This window comes from Suncus etruscus, chromosome 16, assembly GCF_024139225.1.
Source record: "Suncus etruscus isolate mSunEtr1 chromosome 16, mSunEtr1.pri.cur, whole genome shotgun sequence".
NCBI classification, from domain to species: Eukaryota; Metazoa; Chordata; class Mammalia; order Eulipotyphla; family Soricidae; genus Suncus; species Suncus etruscus.
In genome coordinates, this window is record NC_064863.1 from 63,124,887 (window position 1) to 63,149,999 (window position 25,113).

General features: G+C 35.7%; 1 protein-coding gene across 2 annotated transcripts in view; it reads left to right on the forward strand.

Annotated features, from left to right (window-relative positions):
* Window positions 1–5,116: 5,116 nt before the first annotated feature.
* Window positions 5,117–25,113, forward strand: part of MTHFD2L (methylenetetrahydrofolate dehydrogenase (NADP+ dependent) 2 like) — a 110,912-nt gene continuing 90,915 nt past the window's right edge. Inside the window, exons 1-4 of one of the 2 annotated variants that reach the window (XM_049789919.1) lie at window positions 5,117–5,294; window positions 14,137–14,321; window positions 14,893–15,015; window positions 23,686–23,838. In XM_049789919.1, coding sequence (XP_049645876.1) covers window positions 5,152–5,294; window positions 14,137–14,321; window positions 14,893–15,015; window positions 23,686–23,838 — 604 coding nt within the window. In that variant the 5' untranslated portion in view covers window positions 5,117–5,151. Of the gene's footprint in view, window positions 5,295–7,470; window positions 7,594–14,136; window positions 14,322–14,892; window positions 15,016–23,685; window positions 23,839–25,113 lie in introns of those variants that run through there. The other variant, XM_049789920.1, reaches the window with a different exon arrangement.

Genomic DNA, 25,113 nt, shown 5'->3' on the forward strand with positions numbered 1-25,113 from the left:
CTTCTTTCATCTGGTTCATTTTTACTTATTCTTCAGGTTTTAGTTTATCAATCACCTCTTTCAGGAGGCTTTTTCCCTAATCCTCTAAATATTCATTGGATTACAGGCTAAGAGATAACAGTCATTTAGTTTTCAATATAATTTTTTAGTTATACAAAATTAGGCGAAAAGCAGCTAATTGATTTGTCCAGTGCTGTAAAGTTTGTTAATAGCAGAGCAGAGGATTGATGCCATGATTGTTCTCTCCATTTTCTTCTGTTTCTGCTTCTGTTAGTAGAAGCAATTTCTCCCTAGGTACACCGAATCTCTATGAAATGTTCAAATATAAACCTTTCAGAAAAAGCCCCCCTATATATCTGGGTGAGGTGCATTTCTTTCTCATGACACAGTAATGTATCAGATATCCTGACTGCAGCTCCTTGCCAGTCCTGCCATTCTCCCTTCCCTAGGTCAAGAAGTACTACAATCTTAATCTGAATAATTTCTTCTGTGAATTTTCCTTGCTACCAGTTTCAGCATATAATCACTGTAGTCATTTAGTTTTCTTCAAAGTTCACATGGGAAATCCTCTGTACCATAATTTTCCCATTTTTCTTTATAAACAATTCACTCAGCAGCATAAACCAAGGGTTTGGGTTTCATCAAAACTGATTCTCTCTTGTTTCTTTATCTAGCTGGATTCTAGTGTTTTTTTTTTTTCTTTTTAAGTAAGGCACTATGGTTTTAGAAAGTTATTTATAGTTGAGATTCAGGCATACAATGTCCCACCACCAATTCCAAGTGTCAACTTCCCTCCACTCTGAGTTCTAGTCTTATCAGACATTTCCATATCCTTAGTGGAGTTTGTCTTGGGTGTGGTGAGTCGGTGCACAGATTTGTTGTGAAATAATTCACTGCGAGAATCCAAGTAGAACAAAAGTTCATTAGGAAATCAGGAGGTTTGAAGAGAAGGGGAAAATGAGCTTTTACTCCAGCAGAATACCTAGTGTTGTCCTTCGTTCAGATTTAGATACAATTTATTGGATGAGAGAGAGAGAAGAGAGATAGAGAGAAGAGAGAAGAGAGTTAGAAAGGGGAGAGAGAGAAGAGAGCTATAAAGGAGGGAGAGGGAGAGAGAGAGAGAGAGAGAGAGAGAGAGAGAGAGAGAGAGAGAGAGAGAGAGAGAGAGAGAGAGAGAGAGAGAGAGAGAGAGATTTTCTAGCACAGACACAATAGCTAAGTCACAGTCTATAAGTGAGGACAACTGGTCAGAGGTATCAGATGAAGGTCTTCAAAGTCTTTTATCTTTCTTAGCTGCTGTTTGGGCCAAGAGACCTACAAGCCATACTTTCATTTTCACTGATCTGGACTCCTGGGAACCAGTGGTGAGCTAGGTACGGAGAGATTGGTTTTAGCCTGGAGAGAATTTGAATAGAAGGTAGTGAGTGCATGGCACAGAAAGTACAGAGCATTGCAGCATGTGATAGTGTATGTTAAACATGTTAAACTGTTTCCATTACATAAACTGGAACAAACAAATGTTTGTTCAGATTGAGGGTGTGTTTCACCAAGAGAAGTAACTATGTTGGGCTACTTCCTTCTCCTGAACTGTGGGAGTCTCATTATTAATGCAACTCAGGCAAGCAAGGTCAGGCTTGGGAGAGTCCCTTCTAATGATTCAGATGCTAACTAGATTCTATTAGAAAGTATTTTGTTGGGTTGTTGTAAGCTAACATCTGTACCTTATCTCATAGAAATATAAGCTCATAGAGACATTTTGAAAGAGCAATATGGGAGCTAGTGTTTCCATTGTTTTCTATCAGACAATTATATCTCCTAGTGGATACCATGCTTGTTTCCTGCATCCTGGCTTGTGCCTGAAAATAATGAATCTGTCTCATTTTATCAATGTAATTTTTATCTTCTCATAGCCTCAAAAATGGAAGTATTATGATGTCTCACACGAATCAATTTTTCTTATTATTTCCCTGTGCAATTGTTTATATTACGACTTTCAATTAGACCTTTGACATAACTTCACAATTAGTTTTCCAGATCCAAGACTGTTCTCTTCAATCAATCATACCTTATTGGCTACCTATCACTGTAGACAATATCACTGGGCTTCTATTAATTTGCTTGAGTTGCTGAAACAAAGTATGACATAAAACAGAAAATGAATTTTATCCTACTTCTGGACGTGAAAACTTTAAGATCAAGGTGTTCCTAGGGGTAGTTTATAGTTGAGATTAGACTTGGGTGAACTAAGTACAGTATCTAGTTTTTAGAGGCAGTAAACAGTGAACAAAGGGCAAATATTAACACACAGTTGCCTATCTATGCTAATCTAATCTGGTTATGTTTTTACAGTTCAAAGGGACCTGGTAAAGCTAATGCAAAAGTCTCTAGACTGTCTTCTTGCAGAAGAGACAGATAAATTACAGCATTCCTGTAATTAGTAATTAAAGATCCCTATGCGTCTTTTCTGCACCTCTCCTTAGATTGTCAGTTTTCTAACTAAATATATATATATAGATGTCTATATATCTAACAGTTTATTCTGAGACTATCTTCATCAGTTTATATATTACCATCTCCTAAGTATATATAAATGAGGTGTTTTAGTATATATAAATGTGCTCTCATTTTATTTTCTCATAAGAATAAGAGCTAAAGTAGATCAAGATGAACCTAACCTTCTCCTTTTAACTTAGATACATTAACTAGCCAAGCTCCTAGGGCTGATGAGCTAGCACACTAGATAGGGTGCTTGACCTAGATTTCTTCCTTGGCATCTTAGAGAATATACAAGTCTCTAAATTCTGCCAGTCATGATTATTGGGTAGAGCCAGGAGTAAACCCTAATTAGTGCTGAGTGTGCCCCCCCCCAAAAAAAACCCCAAAATAAGCAAACAAAGCCATGCTTCAAACATCAATATATGAACTTCAGGAGGAACAAAACTAAGTCTATAGAAAGTGATTTACTTAATTGATTTTATAAAAACAACAATCATTATTTTTAATCCCACACCATGCTGTAAAAAATACACAAAGATACAAAGGATTCAATTGCCTCCAGAATTGGTCCATTCTTAATTTGGGAAAAGGTCACACCTGGTGGTTTGCACTCACGCATGCATGGGTAAGCATAACACACACACACACACACACACACACACACACACACACACACACACACACACACACACACTGGTTCTTTATATATTGAGAGAAAATGCAAAATAAAGGAACTCAAGACTTAAGAAAGCCTTGGAAGTTATATGTTATTTACAGGAAACGGAAGCATACAACTTGAGGAGATTTAAGTGAAGCAATACTTTGAACCATTCAAAGCCAGATAGCTCCAACTTTATTTCTTTGCAATTAACAAAAGCAAATGTCCAATATTATCAGAAATAGGAAGTCCAATATTATTATGTCCAATATTATCAAAAATAGGAATTTCAGTACAGAGTTTAGAAAGAAAGTATTTCTTAGTGTCAACTTGACTGAGGTTGAGAGTAAAATTAAAATATTTCATTCTTACTATAAGATTTTTGTTTCTCAATGCAGAGTCTGGAACCCAAGGTTTTACATTAAGGACATTCATTCTGCCACTGAGTCCCATGGGAGTCCTTGATATGATTTTAAACAGCACAATTACTGACAGTGTGATTTTAGAGAACAGGATTTCTTTTTAAGAAAAGTTGTGTTGAGAAAAAGAAAAAGAAAAATTGTGCTTAACAGTATTCACAGATGCAATTTGGTTTTAGAGAAAGATTAGTTCATATAATTAAGTCTTATTTTTTGTTTTGTTTTGTTTTGTTTTGTTTTTGGGCCACACCCGGTGACGTTCAGGGGTTACTCCTGGCTGTGCACTCAGAAATGGCTTCTGGCTTTCGGGACCATATGAGACGCCAGGGGATCTAACCGTGATCAGTCTTAGGCTAGTGTGGGCAAGGCAGATGCCTTACCCTTTGTGCCACGGCTCCGGCCCCAAATTAAGTTCCTCATTTTATCTGATCATCACATATATTAGCATAATGAATAATGATATATATAATGAATAATGATCAGTCTGTTTTTTTTTGTTTTTGTTTTTGTTTTTGTTTTTGTTTTTTTTTTTTATTTAGTTTACTTCCTTTGGGCCCATACCCAAAGCTTTTCAGGGTTTACTCCTGGCTTTGCATTCAGGGATCACTTCGGGTATGACTCAGGGGTCCAGAAGTGGGGCGTTGGGAGAAGCATGGATCAGCTTTGTGTAAGGCAAGTGCCCTGCACACTGTATTAATATTCCAGACCTTATTTAGACTCTTATTTTATTTTTGAATCACACCTTGCAATGCTCAGGAGATACTCTTGGCTCTGCACTCAGGAATCACTCCATCTAGATGGGCTCAGTGGACCTTATGGAATGCCAGGGATCAAACCTGGGTCTGCCACTTGCAAGGTAAACTCTCAGGCCTTCTTTTAAAGGGAGCAGGCATTTTTTTTTTTTTAATTTTTTTACTACTGCCAATGCAGGTTCCTAGGTTTGAACACAGAGTTACAAAAAATGACAACCAATGATCATTTATTTTCCCTTCAAAAGTAGTTACAGAAATTTTAAGATCCAGGCCCTGTTCACAAGTTAGGTCCTTTTCTTTCTCTTTACACTCAGGTTTTGCACCAGCTCCTGATCTCCCAAGGTCACACCAAAGAAAGGAGTGAGACACAAAAAGAATCAGTAACTGCTTCCACATAGCTTTGTAAATTCTGGATGGGGATATACATGAACGAACTGATAATTTCAAACCCCTCTCCTAGGGCTCGCTGAGACAAGGTCAGAGGAGTGCCTGCTAGGACAGTCCCCAAGCCTGGGCACAAAGTTCTAGCTTGGAACCTCCCAAAACTTGGTGCTTGTTGCCCAGAACACAGTGCCACCGTCTTGGCTCCGCTTCCAGGCCGCCCAATTGTTCCTTCGGCCCCTCGCTTGTCGGAGATCCACAGGCCCCTCTTGCTAGCACTGTCCAGTCTTGGCCAGGGGACAAGGAGTTCGAGCCTGGCTCCGCCCCTGACCGGAGCCCCAGAACCCCGCTACTGGTGGGACGGGCACACCCGCCTTCACTTGGGGCGGAGCCGGGCCTGCAGCGCTTCTGCGAGGGCCCTTGCGCAATCCTGGGATCCGAGTCCATGGCGCTACCGATCCGTGGCTGGTCCCTGCTCGGCTACCTTGTAGGCCGAGTGTCGGCTCTAGGCGGGAGCGCCTCGCCGCGTTTTGGGGCTCCTGGAGCCGTGGGACGAGCCCTTCGGGGCTTTCGGAACAGCGGCGTGCGGTACGAGCTCCTTCCCTAGCGCGGTCTGCAGGGGCGCGGGCGCCCCTGGGTGTGACGTCTCCGCTGGCTCTGCTGGACGCGCGCGCCCAAGGCTGGGGTGGCACCGGGCCTGATGGGGTTCAGGGCGAGGCTCCTGGCAGATCGCGTGGGTCTCGAGCCTGGCCCCTTGGGAGTAGTGCTCGCCTCTAGGCTCCCTGCACTTTGTGCTTAGTTGCATCGTTGCAGGGCTGCGGACATGCTATTGTGTGATTTAGGAAAACTCAACGTATATTGGACGGTTGCCATAAAAGCGCTGTGTGTCCAAGTTGCGAAGATTGTGTGTGTGTGTGTGTGTGTGTGTGTGTGTTTCGTAAACAAAGAAGTGGGCTTTGTCCAAGCGGTTGACTGGTATTTGACTCGTCGAATTTATTGTTGACTTTCAAGCAGTCTTACTTGGCTTTAAAAGCACCTTGTAATCATGACTTCGGTTAGATTGTTTCATTTTGTTGACTCTATGTTGCTCCCTGGAAAATCTTCAATCTAAAATTGTACTGATCAGTGTGTGAATTGTTGCTTTCTTTTGGATTCTATTGTTGGCTGGCAATTTGTATCTGTGTTGCAAGCATGGTTGTGTTCTGTATGTTGCAATGGGTTGTTTCCATTGCCCCCGTTTCTCTTGTCTCTCTTGCAGACAAATCCGAGAGCGAAAATCATAGTACTTAGACCTAGAACTAAGGAGTCTAGAAGAGACTTCAGTTATGCGCTTTCGTTGCTGTTTTCTGTGGCCATAGACTTTAATTTTGTCCTGCTGTTGTTTTCCCCCAGGCCCAGCACAGTATCTGGATGTAATGAGTAATGTGCCCTAATGGGGAAACATAGCTACTGCTTATTTACTTTAAGTTATCTGCTTGTTGGGTTAAAGTAAGATAGCGCAGGGGTAGTGCGTTTGCCTTGCAAGTGCTTGACCTGGGTTCAGTTCCGAGCATCTCATATGGTCCTTGCAGCATATCACCTGGCAGACTTGATTCCAGAGTGTAGAGCCAGGGTAACCCCTGAGCATCCCTAGGTGTGGCCTAAAAGCCAAAATCAATTAACAACAACAAACAAAACCCAAAAATTAACTCCGTATTAAATATATATTTGAGTTTAGTCTTAAAAATTATGAAATACTTACTATAGAGTTTAAAATTTCTAGTTAGCTGGACTTCTTTATCACTAGGATATGTGAGAAAGTAACTGGAATCAGTTCCAGTGTCTGAAAAATATTCTGCCAGTAAGTTTCCAAGGAAAAGGATAATCTGTGGGACTCTCTTTGTGTTGCAAAATTGAGGACTTTGCCTACTATAGATCCTTTTATACCACTATAGTTCCTCTGTTAGGACATTATGTTTTGAGTTTAGGCCCCACCCCCAGTATGCAGATAATTTTCCCCCCAAATTGTGCATTTTCTTTCTCTTGGTCATAATCAGCACCACTTCAGGTCTGTGGAAATGGGACTATCTGCAGTTTGAGTTACAATTTTATGGTTGTAGCATTTTGCATTGCGTGCGCACACGTACGCGCACACACACATACACACAACACACACACAATGAATCATGGATATTTTTTATAACTTTAAAACATCATTTAGTGAAGCTCGGTGCTGTAAAACACTGCTAATTTGGGGACAGCTTTATCACTCGATAAAGCTTTAGAGCTTTATCAAAAAATCATTTAATGATCTTTTTAACTTTAAAATAGGGAAATTTTGAACTTTTGGGAAGCTGTTCTTAATATAGATAAGTATTACCTACTCAATTGTTTCCATCCCCATTTGATATAGATCACTGTATGAAATTAGCTAATACTATTTTATAGATTTTGGGGAAACACACTGGCTACACCCAGGGATCACTCCTGGTCATCTTTAGAAAAACGTATGTGGTTCTAAGGATTCAAATCGGGTTCATCAAGATACAAGGCTATCATTTTTCCCACTGACCTATTTCTTGGCCTCTCTTTTTATAATTTTTCTTTTTTAAAAGCAGCACTGAGGTCACAGGGTTTGTGTTTGGTGAACCCCACATACACAATGCTGTATCTGGAGGGTGAGGTCTCTTAAAGACTGAGAAACACCAGCAGACTGGCCGGTCTTGGGGCTGGGAGGAATATGGACAGTGTGTTGATGCTTATTGGTGTCTCTTTTCTCTTTTAGGACCAGCAGAGAGAAGAGATCCCATCTTCCAGAGGTCGCCACTGTCTACCTCCCCACTTGTCCCCAGCCTCAGTCATCTTTTTAAAATCTAGAGTGACACACTGGCTGTCTAGTTCTTCACAGTGAATGCGATTTTAATCTGACATGATCACTCTTGACTTGAAATTTGAATCTTAGTGTTAAGAGTTACACTTAGAATAGTCTATATACTGAATTACTGTCTTTGAGTATGATAAACTCTTTACTCAAAATTTGCTGTTTGAAATCTACAGCATTATGATTCATTTCTGAGCTATATAGAGCCAGATGGGAAAATGGAAAAAGTATTTTTGATTATTAAAAGTATATATATTTATGGTTACACATATAATGATAAAACATTTTTTAAGCAGAATATTTTAAGTGAAAATTTGAGAAATAGTGTTGGGCAGAATTTCAAAGGTACACTTTTTTTAAAATAATATCTTTATTTAAACGTCTTGATTACAAATATGATTGTGATTAGGTTTCAGTCATGTAAAGAACACTCCCCTTCACCAGTGCAACATTCCCACCACCAGTGTCCCAAATCTCCCTCCATCCCACCCCACCCCCACCTGTACTCTAGACAGGCTTTCCAGTTCCCTCATTTATTCACATGGTTATGGTAGTTCTCACTGTAGTTATTTCTATAACTGCACTCACCACTCTTTGTGGTGAGCTTCATGAAGTGAGCTGGAAATTCCAGTCCTCCTCTCTTTGTCTCTGAGGATTGTTGCAAAAATGACTTTTATTTTTCTTAAAACCCATAGATGAGTGAGACTATTCTGCATCTCTCTCTCCCTCTGACTTATTTTACTCAGCATGATAGATTCCATGTATATCCATGTATAGGAAAGTTTCATGACTTCATCTCTCCTGACAGCTGCATAATATTCCATTGTTCATATGTACCACTGTTTCTTTAGACATTCATCTGTTGAAAGGCATCTTTTTTGAAAAGTCACTTAGAATATTTTTTTAATTTGTTGTTTCTCTTTTGTTATAAGAATTAGATCTTTGGAGGGCTGGAGAGATAACGGATAAGGTACCTGGAGATTGATTCCCTTAGCATCCTATATGATTCTCAAAGCACCCCCAGGAGTATCTGAATGCAGAGTCATGAATAACTTGATCATTGCTGGGTGTGACCCCAAAAATTTTAAACAAAAAAATAAAAATAAATTACATTTTTTTGTTTTGAAGAAAAAAATAAAAGAAATTAAAAAAGCCCTTTTATTTGTTATAGCTTGTTTCTTGACGTGAAAATATTTCTTAGTAATTAAATTCTTACATAATGTGTGATGAGTTTAGAAATCAAAATGTTATTGGATTATGAGCAGTCTATTGAAAAATATTTTATTTTATAAAGCAAGAAAGTTTTTATTGAATGAAACTTACTTAGAAAGATTGGGGAAGAGGGAAAGGTAAACATGTTCAAGAATGTTTACGAGAAAACACAAGTTGAATGAGCAACTAAGGAACAAGTAAGTAAGCAAAGAGCCCTAGATACAAGAAGGAAACGTGTTTCAGGAAGGATAGAAACTTGAAAAGCAAGTCTTGAATCTTTTAGCCTATTGCAAAGCCAAGCTCAAAGCATATTTGAGGTATCCTCCAATAGGGATTTTTTTTTTTACAGATCCTGATTTAAATCATTCTACCTTAAGTACTAATTTTCATAAACTAACTTGATATCCTGAGCATCTTTACATGTTTTTATTTTATTTTTTCTTTTGATAGTACCTTTTTTCACAAGTTGAATACTAGAAACCAGCTTTTGGGGAAGCTTTACTTTTCTTTAAGGGTCACTGCCAATAGCATTTAAATTCTTGCAGCTAGGCTAGTGTTAAATCAATAACCATTTTCAAAGTTAGTAAAGGATATTGATTTATGTGATTTAACATAATCATACTGAGAAGTTGTTTTTTCGACTTATGAAAATTGTTTTTGCAATTTTGATAAAATTATTTCATGTAAGGATGTAAAATGAAATGTTTCAAAAATGATCATAAACTTAATAGTCACAGTGTACTCTTTAAAAAGTTTCATAGTACTGGCAATTTTATTTCTGACATACATATTTTTTCCTGATTTCTTTGAGTTTTCCTTTTATCATTTTATGTCATAATCTCCAAGTTTTCTAAGACAAAGCACAAGCCCCAAATATATTAACATCTCCAAAGTATATTTAATTGCTATTGTTCGTATTAGAACTTTTCATTTACAGATCAAGTAATAATTTATTGCAGCTCTAATTAAAGTTGTAATTAAACTTGAGACCTACATATAGAACTATATTGCTAAGTATGCAAGTCACTATTTTGTGAACTATTATGTGAAGATATTAAAGCTTAAAATATTTTCAGAGGTGTGCTATGTACCTTTTTAGAATAACTTTATTATGTAGCACAAAATTTATCATAAGAAACTAATATGAAATGTTCATCTGTTTAATGTATAAGAATAGTCATTATCAATTTTAATACAGTTATAAGTCAATATTCCAATATGAAATTTTAACTACTTTAATATCTCCTGTGCTTTGGAGTTTACATCCAGACGGGGTTTCCTCAGCAAAACATGTGTTCCAGCTCTCTGAATTTTGTCCCCAGTTCTAATGTCTCCTCTTACTCAAAATTTACTGGGTTGGTCAAAATAGTAGTACCCTTTCTACTAATATATATGATTCCTTCATCTTTCATACATGAATACAATGATGTCTTTCTCAGTTTATGTTTCTTGCAAACACAGAAATGAATCTTTACTACAATCTAAATTTAAAAGATCCCTATTGGTGGAGAATAGCATGCCAATTTCATTGTACTTGAATTGGTTTTTTGGCCCTATCTTTCCTTAGTATCTTTATACTGATAATTTTCTTAAAAATAGCCTAATTAAATATTAATTTTTAAATTAAGTTCTGTGCAAATCCTTAAAAAGCCATTGCCTTATACTTGTTTTAAATCATACTTTTAAAATATTTTGCTAGATTTAGATAAGTGAAATATGTTGCAATTATGCAATATTATAAAATATTTTCTCCATCAACTGGGATATTTTACATTGATTATATGATATATATAGAGAGAGAGATATGGATTAATTCCATTTTTTGTTATTTTATGGGGGGGTCACACCCGGCAGTGCTCAGGGGTTACTCCTGGCTCTGCACTCAGAAATCGCCCCTGGCAGGCATGGGGGACCATATGGGATGCTGGGATTTGAACCACAGTCCTACTGAATGTAAGGCAAATGCCCTACATTCATGCTATCTCTCTGGCCCTGATAGATTCATTTCTTAAGCTCATCATAAAGTAGCACAGACAATATCTTAAAACAAAAAAATTAATCCTGACTTGTAGCCTAGTAGTTCAAAATCAATGAGCCAGGAGCTATATTATCCAATCTTCTTTCTGCTGGCAGTTCCTGCTTCTGGTCATGACGTTTTCCTCTGTCATCACTTGTACCTTCTCTCAGATATTCTGTCAGTGGCTCTTCTCATAAGAACAGAAGCTGTGCTCTTTTGCAGTAGGACCTCATCTTAGATTTAAATCATCTTCAAACAGTCTTTCCAAATAATATCCTACTCACTTGGTAACAGGGAATGGGATTCAAATGTATTGGGAGACACACTTTGACTTACAAATTAAAAAAAAAAAGTGCTTTTTCTTGGGCTGGAGCAATATTTTGCCTGTGTGTGGTGTTCAGTCCTCAGCACCCACTCACTTGGTTTCTTAAGCACTGGTAGGAGTGATCGCTGTGAGCACCAGGATGTAGCCCAAATATCAAAAAAAAAAAAAAAAGCCCCCAAACTTAACAATAAATGGTACTTTTTCTGTATGTTTGTTTGGGCAATGACTTTGCTTTAGCTTTTCCCTTGTGTTGGAAAGTGTAATTTCTGTAAGCTTTGATTTTAGTAATTATGTTAACTAAAAGTTTCCATTCTGAAACACTTTCAGGTTTATTTGTTGATTAACAGTTTTCAACAGATAGCAAACCAGATGCAATGGTAGGCTTTTTAGACTAATACATATTTTAAAATTATATGTTTTTTTTTCTAGTGCCAGGTATTAAACCAGGTCCTCCACATGCAAAGTGCGTGCTCTATCAGTGAGCCATATTCTAGACCTTTATCATTTTCATAAACCTTCATTTTAATTTTAATGAGTTTCATCACAATAGTTTTTATTACTAGTTTAAAATATTTGTTACATGTATTTCACCAAATAAAGCAACTATTTGTTCCTTTATTTATAGATTATCCTTTATTTTTGTTGGCTACAACTAGTGGTATTCTGTTATTCTGGAAAATTTATGGAAAATTGTAACTTGTGTTCATACAGTATAGATAGTGTGTACCGTACCATGAAGTTTTGAGAACATATGCTTCATAGGCTTCCATATATTGAAGTAGCTGACTTCTTATTGGTATTGAACCAGATGACAAAGTTACTGATATCTAGAATTCTGACTTGAGACTCATGAAACTTAAAATGATGGAATCTAATAGGATCTCAGCAGTACCACTTTAGCTCTTCTAATAAAACATTGGGACTTTTAGATCTAGCCTAAAGAGGTCTTCAACGGCAATTTTTTTAGCCATTTTATTACATTAATTGCGTGCCTTTTTGTGCTTTGTGACATCTTTGTTAGAAATGGAGGTTTTCTTAAGAGAAAAAAATGGGCTGGAGTGGCCAGAATGACAATACAATGGGTAGGGTGCTTGCCTGAGTTCAAATCACTGACACCTAATATGATCCCTAAGCTTATCAGGAATGATCTGAGTGTAGAGCCAGGAGTAAGCCAGGAGTGAGCACTACCAGGTATGGCCAAAATATATACATATATAAAAGTGGCCTGAAGAGATGACACAGTGTAGGGGACTTATATTGCATGCTGTGGATTCTAGTTTGTTCCCCAGCACTGCATATGTTCTGCTGAGCATGGCCAGGAAGGATCCTTGAGCACTGCTTAGTGTGGACCTAAATGGAAAGTTACAAAAGTCCAGAAGCAACAATGGCTGCATTTTATACTAAGTTTTTATCCAAAATAACTAAAATATCTGATAAGAAAACTCTAACTTATACTCAACATATAAATATAATTGATGGAGATTTAGTGAAACTTTGAAAATTAAATTGCCATTAATTGTAAGCACACACATGCACCTATAATTAAGTGATTTTATTTCTGACAGCATACCCTAGCAAGATACTGCATATTTGTACATCAACTGAGACATGAAATATACATGTGCAGAAATATACATATATGTAGATGAGATAAAGTGAAAAATCATGGTGAAGAATAGAAAACTTTAGGTGGGTGTGAACTTAATGTGGTATATACACATATATTTCGAAATACATAACTGAAAATTATAATACAGCTACTTAAATAAAATAAAACAAAATTAAAAATTAGAACTGAACATGTAAACTAAACCCATAAAACTTCTCGAAACCAATGCAAACCTTGTGACTTGAATTCAACAAGAGTTTCTTAGACACAGAAAAGAGTCATAAAGGGAAGTGATTGAAATATAGATGGAAAGAAACTATTTTAAATCACATTTATGATAAAAGCTTTACATATAAAATATATTACAAAATGTCAAAACACAACAACACCTAAAAAAAAGAAGGTCTTGGCACTCTAATGGTGGTGGAGACACAGTAATTTTGAATACTAAAAGCATAAATGTTAGCACTGTTGTATCCATGTTATTAAAAGTACAATAAGACAAACAATATAAAATGAAATAATTTAATAATCAAATATGCAAGATTAAATTATACAATTAATCAAACAAGTTAGGTAGAAGTAAAAACAATCATGAATGTTAATCATCATCTTTTAATGGGATACCATCATAAAGGCATTAGAATGCCTAAAATGTAAATAGTTGATATTGCCAAGTGATAGTATATCTGGAGTAAATGAGACTATTTGTAAGTGAGTAAGGTAGTATAACTTCTTTGGAAAGGAAATTTTTTTATAAATTTAAAATAACCTACCATATGATATAGCCATTATACTCAGAGTTATTTGTCCAGAGGAAATGAAAGCATATATTCATACAAGGCATGCATATATAATTGTAGTTAGTATAACTTGAAATAAGACAATATCCTTTGAAAGTTAAAGACATGTCCAAGCATTTAATTTTATATTTTGCATAAGTTTATACTAACTATACCTTAATAGAGCTATATAAAATAGTTCTATAATAAAGATTAGTACACTAAATTTACCATGAACTACACTCTTCAAATCTATCAAATTTTTAGTGACAAGTTAGTAAAGTCTCAAAAGCAGAATTTAACTGAAGAACTCATTTTCCAACACGGTCAACTTTATTGTGCTCATCTGCCTCTTCTCTGTGTGGTTTTATAATATATGTATACTATATGATATGATTATTACAAATGAATATATAAAATGCACAGATTATAATAAATGAAAAAATAGAATATTTATAAAAATATAATTGTATTTATAAACCTAGAAAATGGACATCAGATACATTTGAAAAAATGCAAACTTTGTTGATTATATGAAAAATCATAGATGTTTAGCTTACTCATGTTAAATTGATGTTATTGAGTTTCCACTATTAATTACAGTTTGCTCTTTTATTTTTCATAGACATGATGCCATTATTATCTCAGGAACTGAAATGGCCAAGCAAATACAAAAGGAGATACAGCGAGGGGTGGAATCCTGGGTTTCCCTTGGGAACAGAAGACCTCACCTCAGTATCATTTTAGTGGGAGATAACCCTGCAAGTCATACATATGTCAGGAAGAAGATCACAGCTGCCTCTTCTGTAGGTGAGGATGTGTTTGAGTAATACTTGTTACTAAATCTTATTTCAGATTATATTTCAAAATAAGACAATTTTGAAAGATAGTCATCAGGTAAATGCTATTTAAATAACATTATTATTATTGATTACATACCAAAACATAATTTTTTCTTACTCTTCCTTATATTTCTTAGAGACTCAATTCAGCATGATTTCAGATACTATGGTAAGATGTGTACGGAACATTTCATGTATAAAGGGCTCACTTTTGTTGCATATGCTTTAATCATATAATAAACTTGGCTAATTCACTGTCAGAATTGACCTAATAATGATGGTGGTGGTGGAATTAGTATTTTATTCTTCAAATACACTAACAGCAGCTTATCACACATAATTGTATCTTGTCACAGAGTCTACCATGCCAAGGAATGCATGTGAATCAAAAGAACATATTTAAATTATCTGAGAAATTCCTCCTGATGGTGCATTCACCATAATTTTGTAGAAAGGCCTTTCCTTATGGTGGGTTACCATCTATGACATATGGTATCTTTATTAGTGGAGTGATTTTCTGTGTTTGTTCTTTCTTCCAGGAATCTATAGTGAGATTATTCTAAAACCCAAGGATGTTCTTCAAGAAGAACTTTTGGATATTACTGATCAATTGAACATGGATCCAAGAGTCAGTGGTATATTAGTTCAGTTACCGCTGCCAGGTAGATAATGCCCTAGTATTTGTTTTGTTTTGTTAGGAGAAAGGGGTCTTTCAACATTATATCATGATCCTGAAAATGGTTTTAAAACAAAGAAGACTAGCTATTATCCTGCCATGTTATAAGAAAAAACATTTAAATGACATATTTATAATGAAATTTAGGAAAGAAAATTTAGGCATTTGCAACACTTGCAATTCTTGCCTTGTACAATATTGCAGGATTATAGAAATGACTATACAAGCAGAAACTGGGCAAAGCAAAATTAATAGTCAATGAAAAAATAAAAAATTGTTCTGTGACCTTTAAAATATTATCTCAAAAACTCTTTTTACTTTGGACTAAAATATAGAGGCAAATGCAGAGAAAAAGTTAGACACATTGAAAATTAAAAAACCAATTTGATAAGGCACAGGCAGATAGTATAGCAAGTAGGGCATTTACCTTGCACCTGGCTGATCTTGTTTGGACCCTGGCATCCCATATGGTTCCCCAATTCCACCACGAGTTATATGTCAGTGCTGAGCCAAAAGTAATCCCTGAGCATTGATGGGTATGGCCCCAAAACAAAAACAACTTTTTTTCCTTTCAAAACACTTGTCAAGAAAAGTTTGATAATACTACCTTCTTAACATTTGGCTTGTGATATGGAGCTAGCAACTTTTCACAGTATGAATATTTCAGATTAGCTACTGCAGTTATAAGCCACTTTCATCTCATTGCAATAGGTTTTTAAGTGATCATTTCCAGTGAGACATACTCCTGGCTCTGTGCTCAGGGATCATTTCTGAAAGTTCTGAGAAATTTTATATAGTACCAGAAATCAAACAAAGGTTGGTTGCATGCAAAGCAAGAGCCTATCCACGGTGATATCCCTCTGGCCCTCTCCAAACCATTTATCTTGTCTGTAATATTCTCTAAAAGATTTTTACCTTCCTATGTGTTATTTTCGGACTCTCTTTGCTTTGCTGTCACTATTCTTAGATCTTTTTTATCTTTTATCCAGTTTTACTCCAACTTCATCAGGTCTTGTTTCTTTGCTGCATTTTTATCTCTATAAACTATTCTTCTATTAACTGCAATAGTTGCAGAGGTCAGCCATTCAGGGACTTTGAGAGAAGTGACTTGTTGGTCACTGATGACTGTGCTTAACTGTCTATTATTTATGTAGTGATATGGAGACCAGAGAATCTTATATAATTATTTAGAGTTTTATGGTATATGAAATTTGTGTTGCTGGTATTGTTGAATTACATCACGACTCTGAAAATGTGTGAAGTATTTCTGTATGGCAAAGCAGATTGCTTATTTAGCATAAATTGCAGTAGTTTTGAGTTCTTCTGTAAGGTTTTATTTGGGGGCTAAAGTTTGATTAATGGGAAGTATAAAACATATATGATTTTAATATTATCAATAATATAATAACATTTTGGTATGTGTCTAACTTGCTTGCCATTTAAATTATAGCCAGATTTGTATTTTAGTTTTTTAGGGGGGTTGGAATGCTCAGGACTTACCCATAGCTCTGTGTTCAAGCATCACTTCTGGCAGTGCTTATGCAGTGTTGGAAACTGAATTGGGTTCAGCCTTGTGCAAGGCAAATGCCTTAGCCCTTGTGCTGTCTCTCTGATTTCAAAATTTACAGTTCTACATATTTTCTTTTTACCTGAATACATTAAAGAATTACAATTAGAAAATATTTTAGAATTTTCAGTTTCTTACTAAAAAATATTTCTAGTTAATGTACTACCCCTTCATCATGTTAAAAGGGGTATAATGGACCAGGGATGTGGCATAGTAGAAGAGTGCATGCTTATATGTTGAGGACCTGGGTTGGTTGGATGCCTGGCACTGCAAAAATAAAACAAACTAAAATGCTCCCAAATCAAACCAAAAATTTTTGTATAGTTATTTATCACTTACTTCTAGGCATAGAAAAGGAATTCAACATGCAATATCCCCATTTTAGATTTGGAAATTAAGATCTATAAGAGATATAGATCATAAATATCACAGATATCCCAACCCCCAATTTTTGGCTCATGGGGAAAAATTTATATAAAGTTGAAACTTGCCCCAGAAACAATTAGGATACTTAGAAGTATAGGGATTGGGGCCGGGTAGGTGGCGCTGGAGGTAAGGTGTCTGCCTTGCAAGCGCTAGCCAAGGAAGGACCGCGGTTCGATCCCCCGGCGTCCCATATGGTCCCCCCAAGCCAAGGGCGATTTCTGAGCACATAGCCAGGAGTAACCCCTGAGCGTCAAACGGGTGTGGCCTAAAAACCAAAAAAAAAAAAAAAAAAAAAAAAAAAGAAGTATAGGGATTGAGACCAGGAATTTTGCATGCAAAGTAAATTATCTTTGGAGAAATCTTACCCTTTTCTGAGTATTCCTCATTTGGTGAATTCATTAATATCAGCCAGTAGATGGCAGTGATAGTTTATTTATACCTGAAAGCTGCTTTGATTTCTGAGGATGAGAAGTGCAAAACCAAAGGGCCCATGAGAATAGCCATTATCTGGATGCTCTGAGAAAGAACAGTTTTTAAAAATATATGCACTCAAAATAATAAAAGAATTCAAGGACATGTTTAGTTCAGAATACAGAAGTTTACATTACATGGCTGCCAAAATGTAGTTGATGGGTAGGAGGTAAGTTATATTCAGTTAACTGTAGTTTTGTGTGTCGAATTTTTATATACCTATTTTATTTTGAAAAGTGAGTGATTAGCTACTTCAAATTTAATTATAATTGGACCAATACTGAGAGTTAGTCACAAGCATTAAATGACTGTAGAAAATTGAATGATTTCATTCTTCCTCACAACTGCATTTCATTGTGTACATATACCATTTCTTCCATTCATCTATCCATCTAAGTTGATTTCATATCTTAGCCATTGTACTTAATGCATCAATTAATAATTGCATACATCTTTTAGAATGTTTTTAAATCCTGGGCTATATAGATACCCAAAAGTGGAGCTGTTGGTTCATATGGCAACTCAATTCTAAGTTTACTGAGGACTCTCCATACTGTTTTCCACAGGGAATAAATCAGATAACATTTCCACCAACAATGGATGAGAGTTCCTTTTTTGCCACATCCCTGCCAGCATAGATTGTTCCTAACTATGTTTGATATGTGCCTTTCTCAGTTGTATGAAATGCAATCTTATTACTGATTTGAGTTGGATTTCTCTAATGATAAAAGATGCTAAGCACTTTTTCATATGCCTATTGGCAACCTCCTTGTCTTCTGAGAAGTGTCTGTTCATTTTGTCTCCCCATTTTTGATAGGCTTTTGGAATTTGTTTTTCATGATCTTTGTTAATATTCTATATACCCTGGAATATTAGGCCCTTATTTGAGGTGTAGAATGTGAATTTTTTTTCCATTCAGTTAGCTATCTTTTAGTTTTAACCCTTGCTTCTTTTGCCATTCAGAAACTCTTTGATTTGATGTAGTCTCCTTTTTTTATTTTCTTGATTTTGTTGCCTTTGTCAGTGGTATCAGATCATGGAAGATGCCCTTAAATTTCAAATCTTGGAGTTTTCTGCCTATGTTTTTTTTTTTTTTTTTTTTATCAATGTAACCCAGAGTTTCTGGTCACATCTCTAGATTTTTTATTCACTTTGAATTGACTTTTGTGTAAGGAGTCATATATGGATTGAGTTTTAATTTATTACATGTAGTTACCCAGTTTGCCTGGGACTATTTGTTGAAGAGGTTATTTTTACTCCATTTCATGTTCTCAGCTCCTTTATCAAAAATTAACTATCCATACCTTTGTTGGATTTTGTCATTGGATATTTGATTCTGACCAAGTGATCAGAGACCCTGTCATTATTCCAGTACTAGGCAGTTTTTTTTTTTTTTTTTTTTTTGGTTTTTGGGCCACACCCGGTAACGCTCAGGGGTTACTCCAGGCTATGCGCTCAGAAGTCGCTCCTGGCTTGGGGGACCATATGGGACGCCGGGGGATCGAACCGCGGTCCGTCTCCTAGGCTAGCGCAGGTAAGGCAGGCACGTTACCTCCAGCGCCACCGCCCGGCCCCTCCAGTACTAGGCAGTTTTAATTGCTCTAGCTTTACAAATTAGGTAATGAGATATCTTCACTTTTCTTATTTTTCAATATGGCTTTGGCTATTCATGATCTTTTCTATTTTCAAACAAACTTTATTACTAACTTATCAAGGTTCTTGAAGAATATCACCTTAATTTGGATGGAGATTTCATTGACTCTATATAGTAACTTAGGTAGGATAGTCTTTTAACAATAATTATTCTTCCAATTCATAGTCATAAATATATTTCTATTTCCTGTTTTTCTTTCTTAAGTTATTTAAAGTTATTATGGAATAGATCTCCCTCATCTTTGAATAAGTTGATTCCTAGATATTTGATGTTTCTGGGTACTCTTTAAAATGGGATACAATCCTTGATCTCTTTCTTTCTGATTCATTTTTGTATATATGAATACACCAATATTTGTGTATTCATTTGATGTCTGCTATGTTGCTGTGTTGATTTATTGTTTATAGGAGCTTTCTTTGTGGACACTTAAGGGTCTTCTATGTATATTATGTCATCTTGAAATAGTGGTAATTTGACTTATTTTCCGATTTGGATCCCTTTGATACACTTTTCTTGCCTGATTGTTGTAGCCATGATGTTTAGTACTAGATTGAATAAAAGTGGAGACAGTGGACATCTTTGTCTTGTGCCTGATCAGAGAAATAGTTTTAGTTTTTTATTATTAAGAATACTACTAAGTTTGTTATAGATGGAATTACTAATTGAGCAAAGTTCCTTTCACTCTTATTTTGCTGAAGGATTTTGCATGAGTGGATGTTGGATTTTGTCAAAAGCTTTCTCTGCATCAATTGATCTGATCATATGGTTCTTATCTTTCATTTTATTAATATGGTGTATTATGGTCAATTGATTTTCATACGCTGCATCATCCTTGATGATTCAGTCTATATAGAATTCTATATCAGACTCTAGTTGTTGGTGGTGGTGGGGAAGGAATACATTAAGAAACCATTTGAAAAGAATTGTCTTTAAAAAGTTTGAAAACAGGGCTCAGGAAACACCACATCTTGTTTTTGAATTAATGTAAAAGCTTATTATAATGCATATGATTCCGATTGGAGTGTTATACTCAATGAAATACACATTTTCTCAAGTGCAGTGACTTATAAGTTGCTGTGAATAATGCAAAAGAAATAGACCACTGAATAAATTACAATGTTTTCAAAACCTTCTGAAGAGTAAGATATTATTTGGCTCTCCATATAATTTTTAAATTATTCAAAAAAATCACATGAGGGAAAAGATTACATGGTGTAAGATTAAACTCCATTGTTTTATTTTATTTTGCAAGTGTGTTCAGGGGTAGGGAAAGAAAGCTTAGGCCACAATCAGTGGTGCTCAGAGCTATTTCTGGCTCTGTGCTAAAGAGTGAGCCCTGGCAGTGTTTAGAGGACCACCTGCAGTGCCAAGAATAGAAACAAGGCAGGATCAGTTGCAGGAAAGAGCGTGATTCATTCACATATTTACTATGTCTTCAGCACCACTAATATACTTATTGTTGTTGTTGTTGTTGTTTTGTGTTGGAGGCAGCCAGCAATTCTCAGGGCTTAATCCTTGCTCTACACTCAGAAATTACTCCTGCCTTCTCTGGGGACCATATGGCATGCTTGGGATCCAGCAAGTATTCCCTGTGTGCAAGGCAAATGCTCTACCCATTGTACTATTGTTCTGGCACCAACCATTGGTATTTTTTAATGCCTTGTTGAAGAAAGCCTCTGAGTTCTTGCTGGTCTGTTTCTGTGGCTCTGGAAGATAGAGGCAAGGGAAAGAAAGAAGTGTGGCCTAGCATCTCCAGTTCCACCTCACAACTCCAGTGTCTTCATTTGGGGATTGAGGATTTTTGTAAAAGTAAATGTTGCTTTAAATTCCTTTTTTTTTTTTTTTTTCATTCTCTTCTTAATGGTACAACAAGTAGTAAAAGATATTGGGTAAGCAGTAATCAACTGAAAAGATTTTTTTTTTTAATCTTAAAAAGTTGATAAAGAACCAAGGGGGTGTATTTTTGCTTAACTAGATCTATTTATTGACCTGAGAACTGTGAACAAAATTTTCAAAATTATCTCTCTCCTTAACTTTCTGAAAAATAAACTGACTTGGATGTCGTAGTTAAATAATTTGATTAGACAAAACATTAGGATGTAAGCTGCAGAAAGAAATAATTTTATTAATTAGTTCCACCGAGTAGGTGGTAAACACTCAGTAAATATTTCTTATCGTAAATAAATGAGTTTCTTTTTCCAGTGATAGGGATTGAATTTAAGATCTATAATGCCATAACCTAATGAGTGACTTTCAAGGGTTTTTATATTTATGCTCAAAGTGTGAAGCAAAATATTAGCATACAAATGACCTGACATTCTAATTTTCAAGTCCTGAAAGGAATAAATCAATGAAAGTCAGACAAATTTTTTACATTGATAAGAGAACATAATATTTATATATATTATATATAAAATTACTAATATGATATAATATATGTAATTATTTATGTTATATATAATATATAATATTTATATATATATTTTGGGGGGTCACACCTGGCAGTGCTCAGGGGTTGCTCCTGTCTCTATGCTTAGAAATTGCTCCTGGCAGGCTGGGGGAACCGTATGGGATGCCGGGATTTGAACCATAATCCTTCTGCATGCAAGGCAAATGCCCTACCTCCATTCTATCTCTCCAGCCCCCATATTTATATTTTTATTTGAAATTTATGATACCAACTGTAACTTTTTGACAAATGCATTGAAATTCATGTATGTTAAATTTGCTCATTTTACAAATTTTGAAACATATAAATCCCCTTGTAACTTAAACACAGCAAAATATTGGATAATTTTTTATCAGCTGAGACTTTCTCACACCTCTCCCAGTTAATCCCTGTTCTACCTTCCATCTTCACCTTCAAGTAACCACTATTGTGTTTCTTTTCGCATGAGTATTGCCCATTTGATTACGTTCCTTTATATTGGACCCATTAAAGTATTTTGCTCATTAAAAGTATCAAGGTGCCAGGATAGAGAATATCTGTTAGGACACATGTATGTGTGTTCCTGCCCTGGATTTGATTCCTGGCACCCCGTGATCTACCAAACAACATTACCAGAGATAGCTTTGGAGATCCCTAGCTCTTCTGGAGTGACCTGGGTATATCAGCAGAAACACCTCCTCAAGCAATTGCATATACCTTTTCAAGGTTTTTATTTGTTTGTTTATTTCTTTTTGGGTTATACCTGGCAATACTCAGGGGTCACTCAGGGGTCACTTATCCTTAGTGGTGCTCAGTGGACCATTTGGGAGGCAGGGGGTTGAACCTGAGTCAAGTGCATGGAAGACAAGAACCCGACCAGCTTATTATCTCTCTAGTTCCAATAACTTAAAGTTTTAATAAGCTCTAAATCATCCATCATCTTCTAGTTAGAGAAAACATTAAAATATAATTATTCATAGTGGAAAAAGGATTGCTTGAAGGTACATTATTAAGATCCAATTTATTTTTGAATATTGTTGAAATGACTAAATTTTTAGGGGCCAAGACCTGTTTATTATGCTTGAGGATTACTCCTGGATCTATGCTCAGGAGATCATATGGAGTAAAAGGGATTGAACTTGGGTCAGCTGTGTGCAAAGCAAATGCTTACAGGGTGTACTATTTTCCCAGATGACTACTTTTATACATATAAATTATTTGGTGATCTAATGAGGAATCAAATCTATTTGAAGTTAGATGGTAATAATATTCGTTTTAAAACACAGAACATCCAAGAATCAGATTGTTAACAACAAGTTTGAGTTGTATTTTGATAATACTTAAGAAATTATATCTAAGTGACTTTTATAGTACAATGGACATGGAAGATTTTATGTAGCAAATATAGTTTAACATTTAGCACATAAGTTAATTAGGTTTAGGGTGATCTAATTTACTGAGAGCATAGAGTGCAAATTTTATTTTATATTTTATAGTTATTTCTTTTCAAAATGAGATAATTAGCATCTACCTTTAATTTGCTTAATTTACTGCTCAAGTTGTGGTCTTTTCCTTTCAAATAGAAAACTAATATTTTATATTTCAATTGTAATATGTATAAATTATATATACATACATATATATTTACAATTTTTTGGTAGGATCTAGGCATGAATGGTGACTATTTTAGAATTTGCATTGTCTTCTTAATCTAAGATGATAGAAATACTTAACAGAACATTTTCGTGGAAATGTCTTATATAGGAAAATGATAGGTTGAAATCTTCTATGTATGTGAAGTTATTGAGGCAAAGACACTATCTAGTAGGTGTTAGGTCTAACTGATAATACATTATTTCACAAGTTTTCTTCTTTAAACAGCTAGCTCAGCTAATTTGGCCCTTGATTGCATGTACCTTTTTGGCAGTTCATCATAACCAACAAATCTTAGCACTTAAGCCTACTATTTTGGTGACAAGACAGGGAACAAAGTAATGATTTGGTACATTTATTGAAGCTGACATATAAGTGTTCTGGCTATGAGATCTTTAGATTTTATTTTCTGATAATTAACAATTGTAAAATCAGAGCAATCTTATTTGCTTTTTAGACCATGTGGACGAACGAGCAGTATGCAATGGAATTGCCCCTGAAAAAGATGTTGATGGTTTTCATATTATCAATATTGGAAGACTGTGCCTTGATCAACATTGCCTTATACCTGCCACTGCCAGTGCTGTTTGGGAAATAATTAAAAGAACAGGTTGGTAATTGTGATTTATAGGACATGTGTGCTAAGTACGAAAGCGAGTATTGCCTTGATGGCATCACCTCAGTTTGATTAGGGAAAGAAAATATAATTCGTAAAAGTTTAATCTATAGAGATATAGTCATAAAACTTAAATTAAAATAAAATGAGGGATACATGCCATATTTCCATCAGCTGCAGATATATCTTGTCGCAAGTGATTTTTTTTCAAAACATATGTTTATCTCACTATTTATATTCAAGAAAGTTAATGTATTTTAATATGACACATAGGTAGAATGTGGGGATAAACTTTGGTTGGCTGCATGCAAGGCAAGTGCTTCTTTACTGTAATATTTCTCTGGTGCCCTATTTTACCTTATTTATAAAACAAATATGGACTGGAAATAACAGGTAGGGAGCTTGCCTTGCATGTGTCTGATGCAAATTAGATCCCTGATACTCTATGGTTTCCTCTAACCTTTCCAGGAGTAATTCCTGAATGCAAAGCCAAGAGTAACAACTCCTGAGCACTGCCCTACCAGAAGTGGCCTCAAGACCACAAAATTAATTAAAATAAATTCCAAAATATGCTGCTTAAAATAAAAAAATATACACAAGTTAGTGAGATCAACCCAGGCACTGTTTTCTAACCCCTTGGGCAGACAGATCTGATGAACCAGGGTAGCAAGGAAGAAATAAAACTAAACAGTGAGGAAAGATACTCATTGGAGCCATCCTGATTTTTGCCTCAGGCCTTTCTGCTATGTGCTCTCTCTGCTTACCCAAAGCCAGACTGCTTTCTTTATTCAAACCAACTTCTAATACCTGGTGGGGGAAGGTTAATTCAAATACAAAAGTAACTATCCAATGGGCTTTTATATATATCAAAGGAAGAGGCTACTGGGTAGAGGAAGTTGGGGAAACACCTCTGATAAGGGTTTTAGCTAAATTCACCTTACATTTTCACCTTTTCTGTTTTATTTTATTTATTTATTTTTTTACTTTTCTTTTTTTAATTTAATTTTTATTTTGATCATAGTGGCTTACATATTGTTGACAATAATATTTTAGGTACATATTTACATAAAATCAGGGGGGGATTTCCATCACCAATTTGTCCTCCCTACACCTCCATTTTTGTCCTACCTCCCATAGGCTCTTCCCTCACCCCTAGGGCTGCCAGAATATGTTGTTCCCTCTGTATCTAGCCTAATGCTTAGTAGTCTTGCACCTGTTTGGTTCTGGTGCCTCCCTTATTTCCCCCTCTAACTGGGGGGCAGGATTAGC